At 42.6% G+C, this 15,259-nt stretch overlaps 4 protein-coding genes across 4 annotated transcripts; 1 reads left to right on the forward strand and 3 right to left on the reverse strand.

Annotated features, from left to right (window-relative positions):
- Positions 1 to 530: 530 nt before the first annotated feature.
- Positions 531 to 2,073, reverse strand: KVR01_000379 (uncharacterized protein; the record flags this gene model as incomplete). The annotated part of the gene is made up of 2 exons (XM_044794943.1): positions 531 to 1,486; positions 1,560 to 2,073. The coding sequence occupies 2 exons, from the start codon at positions 2,071 to 2,073 to the stop codon at positions 531 to 533; spliced, it is 1,470 nt and encodes a 489-aa protein (XP_044650328.1).
- Positions 2,074 to 6,351: 4,278 nt separating this feature from the next.
- KVR01_000748 (uncharacterized protein) lies at positions 6,352 to 7,216 on the reverse strand (the record flags this gene model as incomplete). The annotated part of the gene is made up of 3 exons (XM_044787537.1): positions 6,352 to 6,495; positions 6,554 to 7,071; positions 7,123 to 7,216. The coding sequence occupies 3 exons, from the start codon at positions 7,214 to 7,216 to the stop codon at positions 6,352 to 6,354; spliced, it is 756 nt and encodes a 251-aa protein (XP_044650697.1).
- Positions 7,217 to 11,110: 3,894 nt separating this feature from the next.
- On the forward strand, positions 11,111 to 12,316 carry KVR01_001036 (uncharacterized protein; the record flags this gene model as incomplete). The annotated part of the gene is made up of 1 exon (XM_044783529.1): positions 11,111 to 12,316. The coding sequence occupies one exon, from the start codon at positions 11,111 to 11,113 to the stop codon at positions 12,314 to 12,316; it is 1,206 nt and encodes a 401-aa protein (XP_044650985.1).
- A 642-nt stretch (positions 12,317 to 12,958) lies between these two features.
- KVR01_000927 (uncharacterized protein) lies at positions 12,959 to 15,028 on the reverse strand (the record flags this gene model as incomplete). Its single annotated transcript, XM_044787495.1, has 1 exon — positions 12,959 to 15,028. One exon carries the CDS (start codon positions 15,026 to 15,028, stop codon positions 12,959 to 12,961), a length of 2,070 nt encoding a protein of 689 aa, XP_044650876.1.
- Positions 15,029 to 15,259: the final 231 nt, after the last annotated feature.

Here is a 15,259-nt window from a genome sequence, read left to right on the forward strand (position 1 = left end):
CAAACCTTTCCCCTTACATAGAAGGTAGCACTATCTTAATCTAAATTAACGTATTAAGGACAATTACCTTATCTCTATTTCCCCTCTTATAACATTTATTAATAAAGATTATAACTTTAACTATTAATTAATAAATATATATTATTATTATTTAATTAATTAATTAATTTACTATGTTTAACAATATACTAAAATGGCTAGGGTGGTAGTGCATAAAGGTGGAAGTAGGAGAAATGCCGACGGGATACCCATCATGGTGAGAATGTCATCAACTAGGAATCGATCACGGTTCCGTACTATTCGCGAGTTTCGGTCTCATTATTTTGTCACCAATCGAAGTACTGACTTGCCTTGCTTGTACGGGCAAGGCGTATTTATAACCCTGAGAGCACTGATCAGAGCATCTTGGATGACTTGGATTTCCGAGCCGGCTGAAACTTGGCCCATACCAATCACAGAGCTATCAACTGCCAGGTGGCTTCCCGGGATGGAATGTTTCCACTTATTATGGTAAGGGCAAGGCTCTACCATCAAAATTCAATTTCTTCCTCCGACCACACGCCATACTGCTTGAACCAGGGATGCTCCACGATTTCTTCAATATTTGGTCGCGCGGAAGGGTCATAGACGAAGATCTGTGACAAAAGATCCCCAAGCAAGTCCGCCTCGTTGTCTGTGATGAGAGGAAACGCACCCCAAAATGGGCTGTCCGCGTCTTCATAAAATATATAGTGATCCCCATCCACGGAAACTGCTGTAGGTTTCCAAAACATGGATCGATACGCAGATGGGTACGGGGTAACTCTCTCGGCCTCTTCCGAAAATATAGAGTGTTCAGGGTTATAGGGATCCGTGTACACCTTGGTGTCAATCTCACCATCGCTTCGCATCGACAGCGATGGGGGCTCGTCCCAGATCTTCTTGATCTCAGCTCTCAGATCAGTCTTGTCCAAGAAATAAGTAAGCGGCTCGCCGGTCTCGTCCTCGGTTGGGTAGCCATCATCATCGAAAAGCGCCCGCGCCAGGCTCTCTGGAAGATCGCCTAGGAACTTTTGGATCTGCTGCAAGGTTGCCGCGGGGGTGGTGGTGTTGTAGTCGAAGAAAATATCCTTGCCCGCCCGCAGCCGGAAAATGGTGCATCCCAGTGACCAAACATCCGAAGCTTTGCTGGGTGGCCGGCCAGCGGTGACTTCCGGGGCCATGTATTTCGCCGGCGTGCCTGTCCGTTCGGGCGGGCTGTCGCATTGAAAACTTTGATCAAAATCGAGAACGCGAATCTGCTTGGCGAGTATGTTCTTGCTGCAAGCAAAGATGTCCAATGCTTCGACAAAATATCGTGGCGCGTGTAGACCCGGGCCTGGGTCATCCGGATCAGCGAGACAAAGGGGCCAAGACTTTGGATTCCCAAACGTCCGATAAATATCTTCAATCCCGTGCAATACAAACTCCTCAGATAGCGCCAGAGAAAGGTTGTTGGCAGTGAAGTCTATCGAATCAATCAGTAACTTGAAACAAATTTGCACGTAGCTGTTACGTATGGGATAGGCGTTGACACTTACCTCCGTGGCAGCGCTCCCGACTGTGAAGAAGTGCCATAGCTTGTGCTGCTTGCATGGAAAGATTTGCAGCAAAACGAGGTGATATTCTGGAATAAATCCCAGTAGACAGAGTCCCAAGGTTTGGTCCGACGAAGGGCAGCACAAAACACAGGTGACGTCCGTTGGGGCCATCAACCCAGAATTCTCGCTCTGGACTCACGAGAAACTCAGAGCTGGCAAGTATGGGATCTGCAATGATAGCAGACGAGCGGTTGTGGTAGTTCCCAGACTCATCCGCAACAATGAACTTCAGCCCCACCCATCGCTGGTCCGGCACATCTTGAGCGAGCCACACTGTCGAGAAGCCGCCAGCTCCAAGCTTGTGGACCACTCGGTAGCGGTGGTTATCATAGTAATCGTCGAGATGGACAGGATGAAATCCCCTGGGCTCGTACCGTTCAAGATCCTCGCCATTGTCAACTGCAAGTGGGTGGAATCTATTGACTTGCAGATCCGAGGCAGAGTCGCCTTCCATGTTGAAGATGAGATAGCAGCGATTTGGTCTGTCGACGCCACAATAGACTGAACGTTTATTCGCAGAGCAAGCCTGTTTCAGTCTTTGGATAGTCCGCCTTGCGGGTGGATGGGGTTGTTCACAACCTTGGAACAGAGGGAAGGGAGGTGAGGTGAAGGTGATTTTGTCGACTGTGCCTCGCTGGATGGGCAGGGTTCAGGTATTTAACATTGCCCAGTTTATAATTATTAAATAAATTAAATAAATTTATAAATTTATTTTATATAAATATTAATATTTAACTTTTATAATAATTCTTTTAATATTATTATATATTATATTTTTAAGTTTTTTAAAAGTTTATAAATTTTTATTTTAATTTATTATTTATTAATTATATTTTTTAAAACTATTTTAAGGTATTTATTTCTAATAAATAATTAAATAAAATATTAATACTTTAACCTTTTATATTTATATTTATATAATTAACTTTTAAAGTTATAATAATATTATTATTTAAATAGTTTATTAAATAATAAGTAATATTATTTTATTATTCTTTATTAATACTTTTATTTATTTAAATACTTTTATATTTAAATTAAATAATATTATTCTAAATAGATATATTTTATTTTATTAATAATCTTTAAAGTATAATAAATTATATTTTTATATTAATTAATTAAAAATTAATAAATTTTATTTTAAGTTATTATTTTTAATAGTTATTTAAATAAATTATTAAATAAATATATTATTTATTAAAATTATTATTTAAATTATTTTAATAATTTAAATAAAGTAAAGTAAAGTTAAGTTTATTTAATTTTATTATTATTTAATTAAATTTTTAATTAAATAAATAAATATTAAAAAGTTATTTTTAATAGTTTTTATACTTTAAAGTTTTTATATTTATTTAAAAATAAAATAGAATCTTTAAATATTAATTTATCTTCTTTATTCTTTTTAAATAAAAATATTTTAAGTTATTAAAATATTTTATAATTTTATTTTTAATTAATTATTATAAGTTTTATAACTATTTATTATATATAATAAAAGTAAAATTTATATTTAAAGTTAAAAGTTTTTATTTTTAACTTTTATAATTAATTATTTACTTATAATAAATTAAAAATAAAAAAGTTATTTTTAAATATTAATTAAATAAAAATAAAAGAATAAATTATTAATAAAGTTTTTAAAAAAGAGATACTTATTTATATAAGTTATATTTAAAGTTATTATTAATAGCTATTAAAATAATAACTATTATAATAATAATTTAAGCTTTTAAAACTTTTAATATAATATTTTACTTAAAATAAAAGAATAATTATATCTCCTTTTAATACTATTTAATATATAATAATTATTAAATTCTTTTATTATAAATATTATAAAATAAAATATTATTTTAATTATATTTAAAATATAAACTAAACTATTTATATATTTTTAATTTTATTATTAAACTAAAAGTAAATAATTAAAGTTTTAAAGGAATAAAATATAATATATCTTTTAAAAATTAATTTAATTAAATTTATTATATAGAACTTTTATAATAACTTTATAATTTATATTTATAATACTATTTATTATTAGAAAATATATTCCTATATTAATATATTAAGTTATATTTAATTAGTTTAAATTAATATTATTAACTTTAATTTAAATTAGTTTATTAAAAGTTAAAGTTATTATAAATTATAAACTACTTAATTTAATATTAATAAGTATTATATATAAATATTAAATTTACTATATAACTTAAATATAAGTTAGTTAAAATAAGGTGAAAATAAAGCTATTATTCTTTTAATTAGAAATATATATAGGTTTTAACTCTATTTAAGTAAATACTTATTTATTAACTTTATAAATAAAACTACTTAAAAGTAATTATTTAACTTATTAAATTAAGAGATAGCTTTTAAGTAAAGTAACTATACTTTATTAGTTAGATTTATAATTTTAATAGCTTATAAATAAAAGAAAAATAATTATTAATAATCAAATTTATAATTATATAAAGGTAGATCTCTACTTTAAAGAAACTTTATTATTATTTAAAATAGTTAATATATTTTTAAAAATTAAAAGATTATAAATTTAATTTAAAATAAATTAAAATTTATAAAAATTTTAAACTTAAACTTAAAGAATATAAAGCTAAGCTAATATCTATTTATCTAATAATTATATCTACTTATTTAATTCCTATTAACTATTTATTTAATATTAATTTTTTTAAGTAACTTCTTTATATTTATAAGTACTTTTTAAGTTAATATTAAAAGACCTTATAGTATAATTTCCTTCTTTAATTTTTAATATTTTTAGTATAAGCCCCTTTTAGTACCCCTTTTAGTACCCCTTTTAGCGCCCCTATACCTTTACCTTTACCTTTACCTTTACCTTTATTTTTATCTTTACCTTTACTATTTAGTTTATATATATTTAGGTACTAACTAAGTATTTAGATATTAATTAAATACTAAAAGGCTGGAAGTTAAAAAGGTAAAAGTAAAGACTATACTTTTTCTAGCCTTTTAGTACCCCTTCTAGCCCTTTAGTACTCTAAACTTTTAGCCTTTTAGTATTTAGTTGGTATTTAAATGCTTAGTTGGTACCTAAATGTGTGTAGCTTAAAAGGTATGTTAGAAGGCGTGCTAAAAGGTGTACTAAAAGGCGTATAAAAGGGGCTTATATTAAAAGTATTGAAAATTTAGAGAATCCTAATTAGATATATAGTTTTATATAGGCCCTATATATAAATTTTTATATTAGGTAAGTAGTTAAAAAAAACTAGGTGAGTAGATATAATTATTAGGTGAGTGGATATTAGCTTTATAAAGCTTTAACTTTTTTAAAAATAAAAAAGTTAAAAAACTTAAAAAAAAGTTTAAATAAAGTTAAAAATTAAATTAAATTATAATATAATAAAATAATTAAATAAAAATTAACTAGAAAATTATTAACTTTCTACTTAAAGAGGTTATATTTAAAATATATTTATAATTTAACTTTTATTATTTAAGTTTTTAATTTAAAAATAAATAAAAATTATTTATTTAAAAATATTATAAAACTTTACTTTATATTTAATTTTTTATTTTAAATTATTATAATAATTAATTAAATATTATTAAATTTATTAATAGTTATTAATATTTAAAGTAAGTTTTATAATTATTATAAATATAATTTATTTATTTTTAATTATATAAACTATATTTTATTATTTATAACTTAATTATTAAATTTATTATTAAATTTAATAACTTTATAAAAGAAAGTTTAATTATAATTAATAATATAATATAATATAATAAATAAAAGTTTTTAATTATTAATTTAATTATTATATTAAAACTCTTTTTAATATAAATATATTATATAAAGTATATATTTATTATATTAAGTAATATTATTTAATTAATAATTATAATTTAAAAGTAAAATTTTAAATAAAAAAGTTAATAATATATAAAATATTTATTAAAGAATTATATAATATTATTTTATAATTATAATTTATATAAATAAAATAATAATGATTAATATATTAATTAATAATATATTTTAAAGTTTTAAAATATATAAATTATAGTTTACTTAAAAATAGTTTATATATTAATAAAAATATAGAAAAATATAATATAATAAATAATAATAATAATATAATATAATTTCTACTTTATTACTAAGTTATAAAAAGTATAAAAGAGAGTATAATACTTTAAAAAAAACTATAAAAAATATTATTTTATAAATAATTAAAAAGTATTTAATAATAACTATTAAAGTCCATGGGTAGTTAGACTCAAGATACTTATAATTTTAGATAAAGCAAGTTAGGTAAGTAGCCACTGCGAAGCGAAAGATTTGAGTTGCAAAATCCGAATTGAAGTTACAAGCATATGGCTTTAAAGCTAGACTCGACTTGCGATAGTTGCAAGTTGATAAACTCTGAACTCCTCCACACGACGGACTGCACGTTTCCGGCGTGCACTTTGCACTATGGCCAGAGCGTTACGACGAATAAGTAACCAAGTCTATATTGCTGATTTTCGGCTTGTTGAGGCAGGCCACTTTTCCAAAGCCCTTGATAAATCCTCCTGTTGGCTGCAAGGGATCATGGAGTTGACCTTAATGAGCGGATACTACTAGTACTTAGGTAGTTACGCTGTCTTGCCTACCTAGGTATCAACAGCAGTTAGGCCGTAGGAGTAAGATTCGGGGTTATAGATTCAAAGTTTGCCTACGAATATCCGCGTAGGCTCATGGACCAAAGGCGACCCCAAAAGGATCGTTGCTCGAGTCCGTGTTTGGAATATACTCCATCAGCGTCGCGATGCGATTCGATTGCTCATACCCGAACATCTCGGTCAAGAATGCAAAAGTCAGATCCAATCCAGCCGTAACCTGGAATAAAGTCAGTTGAAGGTTTAATTCTTAGACATTCTTTTTCACGTGTACTTACACCGGCTGAAGACCAAATATTACCGTCGACAACCCATCGAGCCTGACGGACCCAGTCCACGTTGGGGCCCCATGCAGTCACAGTAGACCATGCCGATTTGTTCGTGGTAGCCCGCCTGCCATCTAGCACGCCAGACTTGGCAGCAAGACCAGCGCCCGTACAGACGGTAATGAGGTACTCGAGACTTGGATACTGGTCGGCGATGAAGTCTGTGATGTTCTTCACGTCCGGCGCCCTGACACCGGCACCGCCCGGCACGAAAAGGACATCCAGCTCCGGAGCATTGGCAAAGGTGTGAGTCGGGAGGATGATCGGCCAGAAACTTGAGTTCTTTGAGTTCATCGCGGCGGAAGCAGGCTCGGATGTGACCGGGTCCAAGGTCTCAGCGATGAGGTAGAGGTTCATCTGGCGCTGGAAGGCTAGTAGTTGTAATGCGTCTAGGGGACCGAAAATGTCTTGGCCGTCGAAAGCGCGAAAGAGCACGACGCCCCAGTTCTTGAGACGCGGTGCGGCCGTTTCTGGACCTCAGTATTAGCCCCTTAACTTTTCAAAGGTTTATTCCAACATACCCTCTCTATGCTTCGGGGCTGAGGTAGAGATGGCCAAGTCGGCCAGAGCCAACAAGCTCGTGACGCCTCTGACAAAAAGGTTTCCAGGACGCATTCTCGGATTTGAAAGGCACTTTGTCCCAAGCTTTTTCATAAAGAGGCCACTGTCTTGAACTGAGATAATGTGACTTTTGTTGTTGACCTACACAAAAGATTACAAGCCTGCTCAAGGTTGATGCTTGTCCCAACCTAGCCTTACACTGCGGCACAGGCACGATGTATAAATACCCAGACCATATTTTCGAGTGGGAAAGATCTTTCTCAATACAAGGCTGCAAATTACAAGGTCTTTCAAAGGAGAATATGAACAAAGTACTGCCAACATCCTACGGAATCCTTCGCGCACTAACACTACCCACGATTGGACGCTTGTGGTCTTGGCCAGAGAATTGCCTCCACCCTAAGTGCTTCGGTCACGCAGATTGAGCAAGTTTCCTGCGAGGATGACATGTTAGCGGAGGAGATAATGGAAATGCCCACATTCATCTCGGAACAGTCCTTTCCGCATTCCTCCTGCTGCGTTGTTCACGCTGCGCATGTGTATTGGATGGTCTTAGTTAGATTAGAGTATTTAAGTACCATCGTATGAAGGAGCCATAGATGTCCTCGGACGTATGCGAAATGGAAGCGAAACTAGTAAAATGCCTGCTTGTAAGGTATGCCGCTATTCCAAGATCCATCCCACATCATGATACTTTCCAGGCTTTGGAACATGTTCAAAAACATGAGAGTTGTTCTCTTTTCTCGGCTGGGTCCGGTCCCAAGAGCGATTGCAGACTGAGAACCAAAGAGCCTAGATACCCCCTACGTTTAAATACTTTTACCAAGATGTTTGGGGAATATAGCACGGGGATTTACAAAGAAGCCAAGTCGAGCACCCAGATTGAAAAGAACCCATTTATACACCCCAGCTGCGAGAAATCATCAACTAAGTGTAGCGACACGAGAAGAGGACCGATCGACACCATCGACATCTTCGACATTCAAACACCCTTGGATGGACAACGGACAACGTGAAAAAGCCTACCTTCGAATCACTCACTGTTACAACACATGCATTACTTTGCTTTCGAGAATTGAAAGAGGGATTACTGTTTCGCTCAGCCGTTAACCTCAGTGCTCCAAATTGTCCTGGCCTGTTCAGATGTGGTTGTTCACCAACACGATGGGGGTTCTTTTGTTTCTCACTTCGCTTCATCACAGAAACCACACGGGCTATCTGAACCTGTTACAATATGTGAGCGTTAATGCTCTGAAACCCAAGTAATGTCCCACAAATTAACTTAGAAGTCGATAAAATTTATAGAAAACAAAGGCTTTGGCCACATTGTATTTTTTATTCAGGTGGTTTGGGTGTTTCGTTTTTAATCCCCATACATGTAAAACGTACGTGGCGCCTTCATACAGTGGTCAACGCTCAAGACCCAGCGTTTGAAGAAATACAGTGCCAATAACAGTGGAAAGAGAATACAGTACATGTCATACTGCAATAAAATCAGGTGGGGCCTAGGTTTAGCCTTGGCTTATTTAGTACGCCAAGCCGGAGCCGGATCTCCTGCTCGCACAGTCGGACCACCAAAGCTGCGAAGGGTCGACCGATGAGTAGATAAGTCGCAGTCGGCGCCTGTCCATAGTCTGGCTCCTTATCACCTCTGCCATACTACACGTCAGTATCTAGATTTGTCCGAAAATACTTGAGTTCTTGTGGAGTGATCCCAGCAATTCTTGCTTCCTTCATTAATTCCCAGGGTTCCCACTGCCACCAAAGCCGTCATAAGACCCATCATGAGCAACGGGACCATAGCCTCTTTGCACCCTTACTACCCCTTGGGAGTGGTCATACCGGGATATGTTGCCCCGAGTATGTCAACACTAGAGATACTCACAAAGTTTTCCCTCACGTGTTTGAGCATTCTCGTTCCTACTGGCGCCTACGTTTGTACTCGAAGACACCCAATCTCCCAACCCGACGCGATTGCGGCACTGTGGTTTGTTCTTTGCGGATTCATCCACTTAGGCCTGGAAGGTCTGCATATTTTTACTCATTGTCCCTCGTTTTCGTCTCGCAATTGACAAGTAAACCCCAGGATACTTCGCGTATCATCACCATGACCTCGCGAATATGACCACTACTCTCGCCCAAGCCTGGAAGGAATACTCCCTGTCCGATTCGCGATACCTGACCTCAGATACATTCGTGGTCTGCATGGAGACAATTACTGCAGTCTTCTGGGGTCCTCTGTCATTCTTCTGCGCGTGGTCTATTATCAATAACCACCCGCTCCGACACTCGCTTCAGACTATCATCAGCTTGGGACAGATATACGGCGACATTCTTTACTTTGGTACGAGCACCATGGAGTTTCTGCGGAAAGGAATTGAATACTCGCGACCGGAAGCGTACTATTTTTATGGATACTACGTGTTTCTCAACATGATTTGGATCATCTACCCGTCATATTTGCTGATTCAGAGTATACGAGAGACCGCCAAAGCCTTTTCTATTGTGAAGGGCCTTGAGGACAGGAAAAGAACTAAGTGATGGTCTTAGGAACGCTACAGTTTCTATTATGGAACATGGGATAGATGGGTACGGCAGCGGAGTTCTCGGTCTCGAGGTGGCTGTGTCTCCCTGGGGAGAGAACGATGCGAGTTGAGGCGAGCCTGTTCGCTCTAAGAAAGAGTGGAAATCAACGTGTACAGCAATTCTGTTCAAAGTGTAAATTTGTACAAATATACTACCTACTCTGATGAAGCACTTGTCAGGTGGTTGGATTGCGAGCAGAGTGGACGAGTGCACGCGGCGTAATAGTAGTCTATTCGTGTGTATTGAGCTACTGGTCGTTGCCTCCCTCCTTTCTTCGTTGGTTCTGTCGTCTCCTTTATATATTCTTTAGCTCTTCTCAAACTGTTGACCGAGGGCTAGACCGAGGGCTAGAGTGGGAGATGCGCATGAGCTGCTAGACCGAAGCTATTCAGGTGCTCTGGTGAGGCTGTGGCATTGATCCCTGACAGCACCCTTCCATGACAAGACACCTCACCAGTAAGGTACGCTGGTCTTGTTCACCTGTGCAGGCTTAAGTCGATGCGGGCCGACTACGTTAGAGCTTGAAATTTGCATAGGATGTCTGGATCAGGTACATGTTTCCAGAGCCACGAGTATTTGCAAGGTCTGCCGACACAATGATACCGTGTCGATGCTACCACGCTATCGCTTGCTCCTTGGTTGATAGTTCGGGCTTAGACAGCGCACTCCATGTCTCAGCTGTTACATCAGCCCGGCATTTTTCCATGATGGCAGATCATCCCCTTGACGTGACTTTTGATTGACACTAACAAGGCATGAAGTTCATATAAGGTGTAATATGTGAGTCAGTGCGTTGTGTTTCGTTTCCCAAGACCTCCGGGTCCGGGATGTAGGTATCTACCGGAGTTGGAAGTCGACAATAGGGAAAATACCGAGCCAGTGCGTTGTCAACTTTTGGGCTACATCGACGCATGGGTCTTCTGCGACGAGATGATTTATCGGGTTCGGATCAGATTCGCGGAACCTCGCGGTTTATCGTGACAGCTTGAGAACCTTGGGATATCATGCAATTACTGGCCCAGCTACCCAATCTCGGGGTCCAACCACAATGCCGGCACAAGCCCAAGCCGTGCGGAGGACCCCGATCCGAACGGGTAAGGCATGAAACAATAAAGAAACATGCGACGAAGACTATCTGCGCTCACAGAATATCCTGATACTCCTACATGATACGCCCACGATAAACTCGTTTGCCCCCTGCATTGCTCACGGTGCATCGTCGACAGTATGTTATCTTTTACTTCCTCCCATCTTCCACTACCAGCCACTCTTTCCATGGCCATTGCGAGCCGGCCTCGTACGAACTGAGCACTCGTCATTCTCTTACGCCGGATGATCTGAGATCAGCAGTTTCCATACACAATGTCAAATACAGGCCTACTTCAAACACGGAGGCTCACCTGGCTCCTAGCCAGCGCCCTTCTGCCCATCTCGGCCTCTGCTCAGGGCCCTGCAGGACCGATCTCTTCCTGCCTCAACCAGAACGACCCAAGCCTGCCCCTCCAGTCCCGCACGATATTCCAGTTCGGGCCCGGCAACGATGCTACCTTCCTGGAGAACATCGCCTCCCGGCCCAACGGGGACATTCTCATGACGATGGCAGTCCCGCAGGGCAACGTCTTCACCGTCCAGAATCCCATGTCCTCGTGCCCAACCATGGTCCCAGTCTTCCAGGTCCCGGGGAACAACGGGACGCACGGCATCGCGGAGGTCGCGACGCAGCCGGACGTTTTCGCCGTGATAGCCGGCAACATCAGCCTCAGCGGCAACCCGGCCAACGGCGTGCTGGGCAGCAACTCGGTGTGGGAGCTGGACCTGCGCGCGAGCGGGTCCGCCGTGCGTGCGGCGCCCAACAAGCAGGGCCTCAGCCCGGACCCGGCCTGCCCCCCCGCCCTGCCGCTCGAGGTCACGGCCCGCAAGATCGCCGACATGCCGATGGCGCCGCGCCTCAACGGCCTGGCCGCCGTGCCCGGGACGTCGGCGATGCTGGTCGGCGACAGCCAGCTCGGGGTCGCGTTCCGGCTGGACACGGCCACGGGCGCCGTGACGACGGCGGTCGACGTGCCCGAGATGAAGCCCGTTCCCGGCGCGGGCAGCGTCGACGACGCCCTCGGGCTCAACGGCATGAAGGTCCACGGCGGGGCGCTGTACTTCACCACGGCCGCGTCGCGCACCGTCTACCGCATCGCCATCCAGGCCGACGGCAGCGGGCCATTGCCGGGGGCCGTCGTCGAGACCATCGCTGCCGTTCCGTCCGCCAGCTGGATGGACGACCTCGACGTCCGGGATGATGGTAGCCTGTGGGTGACCACCAACACGGGCAACACACTGCTGGCGCTGCAGCCGACCGCCGCCGCGAACGGGACAGCAGCAGGTGCGGCGAGGGCGCAGTTCAACGCGCCGGTCGTGGCGCTCGGTGCGGTCGACGCCCCCACAGTGGCAGGTGCGTCCTCTGTGGCGTTTGGACGTGGCAGCGTTAGCAGGACCACGGCTTTTGTGGTGACCGGATCCGGGAATGAGCCGGCAAAGGTGGTGGCTGTCGATACTGCTGCGTGTAGGGCCCGCTAGGCGGATCCGCGGGCCAGTTCAGACGTTTCATCTGTGTATAAATGCCCTTGCTGAATTTCCCTGTTTATGTCTATACCTTCTTGAAACCTTTGGACTTATTAGCAAGTCTTGTCTCTAAGATGGCTCTCTTTACTATCAAATACCCAAACCACCTACGTGGGTGCTCAGACTCGCTGAGACGAGATTCATCACGCTCATATTGTTCAAACCAATGTCATTGTATGTTCAAGTGCTCTATGGGCGCGCCTCTTATCGTCACGCCCTGCTCCCGCGCCTGACTTGGAGGATGGGGTTGGGTCTACTCGCAAACATTACCTAGGTAAGGAATCGTCCTGACAATTACCACATCACCACGTGGGGGCTTTGCTCCCGTGGCACCGGCTCTACGGGCGGGTCCACGAGATCATCCTGTGTAATGACAAGGCTTGTAGCATGTCAGCCGCTGCCGTTGGGCCTGTGAAGATGAGGCAGGGTTTACCCATATGAGAGTATATGAATGATGCGTAGGGCAATATAGATGCACATTCGTGGGACGGCTGGACATTGACGGACAAATTTGATGGGCCAGGAGCGTGAGTTAAGACCAGTAATAACGAGCATTTACAGACTTGCTCTCGGTATCGACCCATGCCCAGAACCATCTCAATCCTTCTTGACATGAGGCCGTCTCTTTTTCCTAGGGTCCTTGCGGCTCATGAATACCCTGTCCCTCGTCCCCTTGCCACCCTCCCAGAAGCCCGTGCCGATCTTGGAAACCAAGTTCCTCCCGCAGAAGTTACAGTTCCCAGGCTTGTAATTCTGCTCGCGCGAGCAGTGGCCGCAGATCATTCGATTCGCCCACTCGTTGGGGTGGTCCTCGGCGTCGTCGTGGCACTTGTCGCAGGAGTGGACCTTCTGGCAGCAGCTGAACCTGAACCAGCGGTAGCTCTTCCTGTAGTGCTTACACACGCCCTTGTTGGGGAGGGGCTCGCCCGCGTGGAGGCCCAGCTTCTCGTCGCGGCGGCGTGGGCCCAACGTCGGCGGCAGGGCGGACGTGCCCGCCGAGTAGACGAGGAACTTGACCTCGGGGATCTTGAAGGTGAAGCGCGAGTGGCACTCCCGGCACACGTTCGTCATCGTGTCGCCGCGGACTGCGACCAGGCCTTGCGTCGTCGGCGTTGAGCACTTAGCACATGTCGGCACGAAGGTCGATGGGAGCATGTCTGCGACGGTGCAGCCGGTGGCGTCGATGAAACCGGCCCTTGAAGAGTAGGCGTGTACGAGCTCCGGGCGAAAGGTAAGTGAGAACGAGGTGCCGCATTTGCGGCAGGACTCGGTGGCCTTTGGGGTGTTTGGTCTCAGCCCGCCAATCTCGCAGACAGTCTTGCAGCGCTGGCACTTTACGCTGAGGGCGAGGACGGAGATTTGGAATAGCTCGATACCGAGGAGCTCTATGGATGGGAATGATATCGACGTGCCTCGTTCGATTGTCTGGGCTGGGATCCCGGAGGCTCCGGGTTGGGTGGTCACAGCCACGCCGCCATCTTCATCCTCGGAGGTTGTGGACTCATATGAGTCCTCACCACTGCCTTTCCCTTCGGCTTGGTAATCCCATTCTGGCGGTCGAGGAATTACCTGAACATTCCCCTTGCTCTCGAGAACGGTCGAAGGCTTGGTAAGCTCCGGAACGGTGGCGTCTGCACTTGTCGATTTCGAGATGTGCGCGGCGGGAATGGCATCCTTCTTCCTTGTCAGAGCCTGCTTGACCAGTGCATGAAGATTCTGCGTCAAGTAGTTCATGTGACTCATGAGTGTCATCTCAGCCTTCTCCTTAGCCTTTTCGGTGAACAGCTCCTCCACGTCCTCGGCATCCTCGGACTCAACATCATTGAGCAGGATGCGAAGCGGCTGCAGCGGGTACAAGACCGGGACGATGAGCTGAAAAGAGTTGACGCCCCGCAGGCCAACAGGCAGCTCATTCCTCCGTTTTGGCTCCAAAGGCAGCGTATAAACGACACCATCGCTCGACCTCTTGTAGTGGGGAAGACGCCCCATCCGGGTCTCGATCTGTCTGGTCTCGAGTGCTCTTCTTGCCTTGGCCTCGGCCTTCTGATCCTTGTTGAAAGTCTCCTCTGGGGTGTATGGAACGTGAGCAACTTTGTTCTCTGTGGGTTCGGAAAGTTGAGCTGGTGCCTTGTCCGGTGATGATTCCTGAGCACCTGCACCCGAGTCTTCAAGATGTCTTGTGTCCTTGAACATGGTGAGCTTGACCGTGTGGACCTGCTTCCTGGACAAGAATTCCTCAAGATTTCTGTCTAGCGCGTTTACCAGAGCCAGGAGTGTGGACCCGGCCCTCTCCTGCACCAGCTCGTCCCACCCCTTCTCGACATTGATGGCGAACCCACGTGGGATGTCCTTGTTCAGAATGGCCAGTGTGGGGGGAGACGAGTCCTTGGGGTAGTTCTTTGGGATCCGAAGCTGACACATTAGGTGGTCAAGCTCGAAGGGGAAGTCTGGATCTGAAGGCAGCAGGTCAAAGAGGAGGGCTGTTGCGGCGCCATTTTCGACGGTTGACTCTTTGGGCGAGTAGCGCTTGTGCAGCTGTTTGATCTGGTACGTCCTCGGGTCCTCAGACTGAGCCTTTGGGACGGGCTTTGGTACGATGCGAGTCGAATCAGCAGCCCTGGTGGCTTGGCGATTCGATGGCCCTTGGTGGTTTGTGGTGGAAATCATGTTGGCGACTTGGTGAGTCGGAACGCGAGGGGGGCGGCACTTGAGCTGTGACGTAAGGAAGGTGCTTTGGTGGCGTGCCCAGGTGAGAAAGGAGGCCAAGCTCTGCCAATGCGACGGGCCTTGACCAATTGTGATTGCGTCGTGTGCACCGTATAACTTGGATCTCTCGATGTACCGAGTTGTGGGTGGTGTGGAGGGCCGGGCCGGCTGGGACACCAGCTTTATTCTCAC

This window comes from Diaporthe batatas, assembly GCF_019321695.1.
Source record: "Diaporthe batatas strain CRI 302-4 chromosome Unknown Contig00001, whole genome shotgun sequence".
Lineage (NCBI taxonomy): Eukaryota > Fungi > Ascomycota > Sordariomycetes > Diaporthales > Diaporthaceae > Diaporthe > Diaporthe batatas.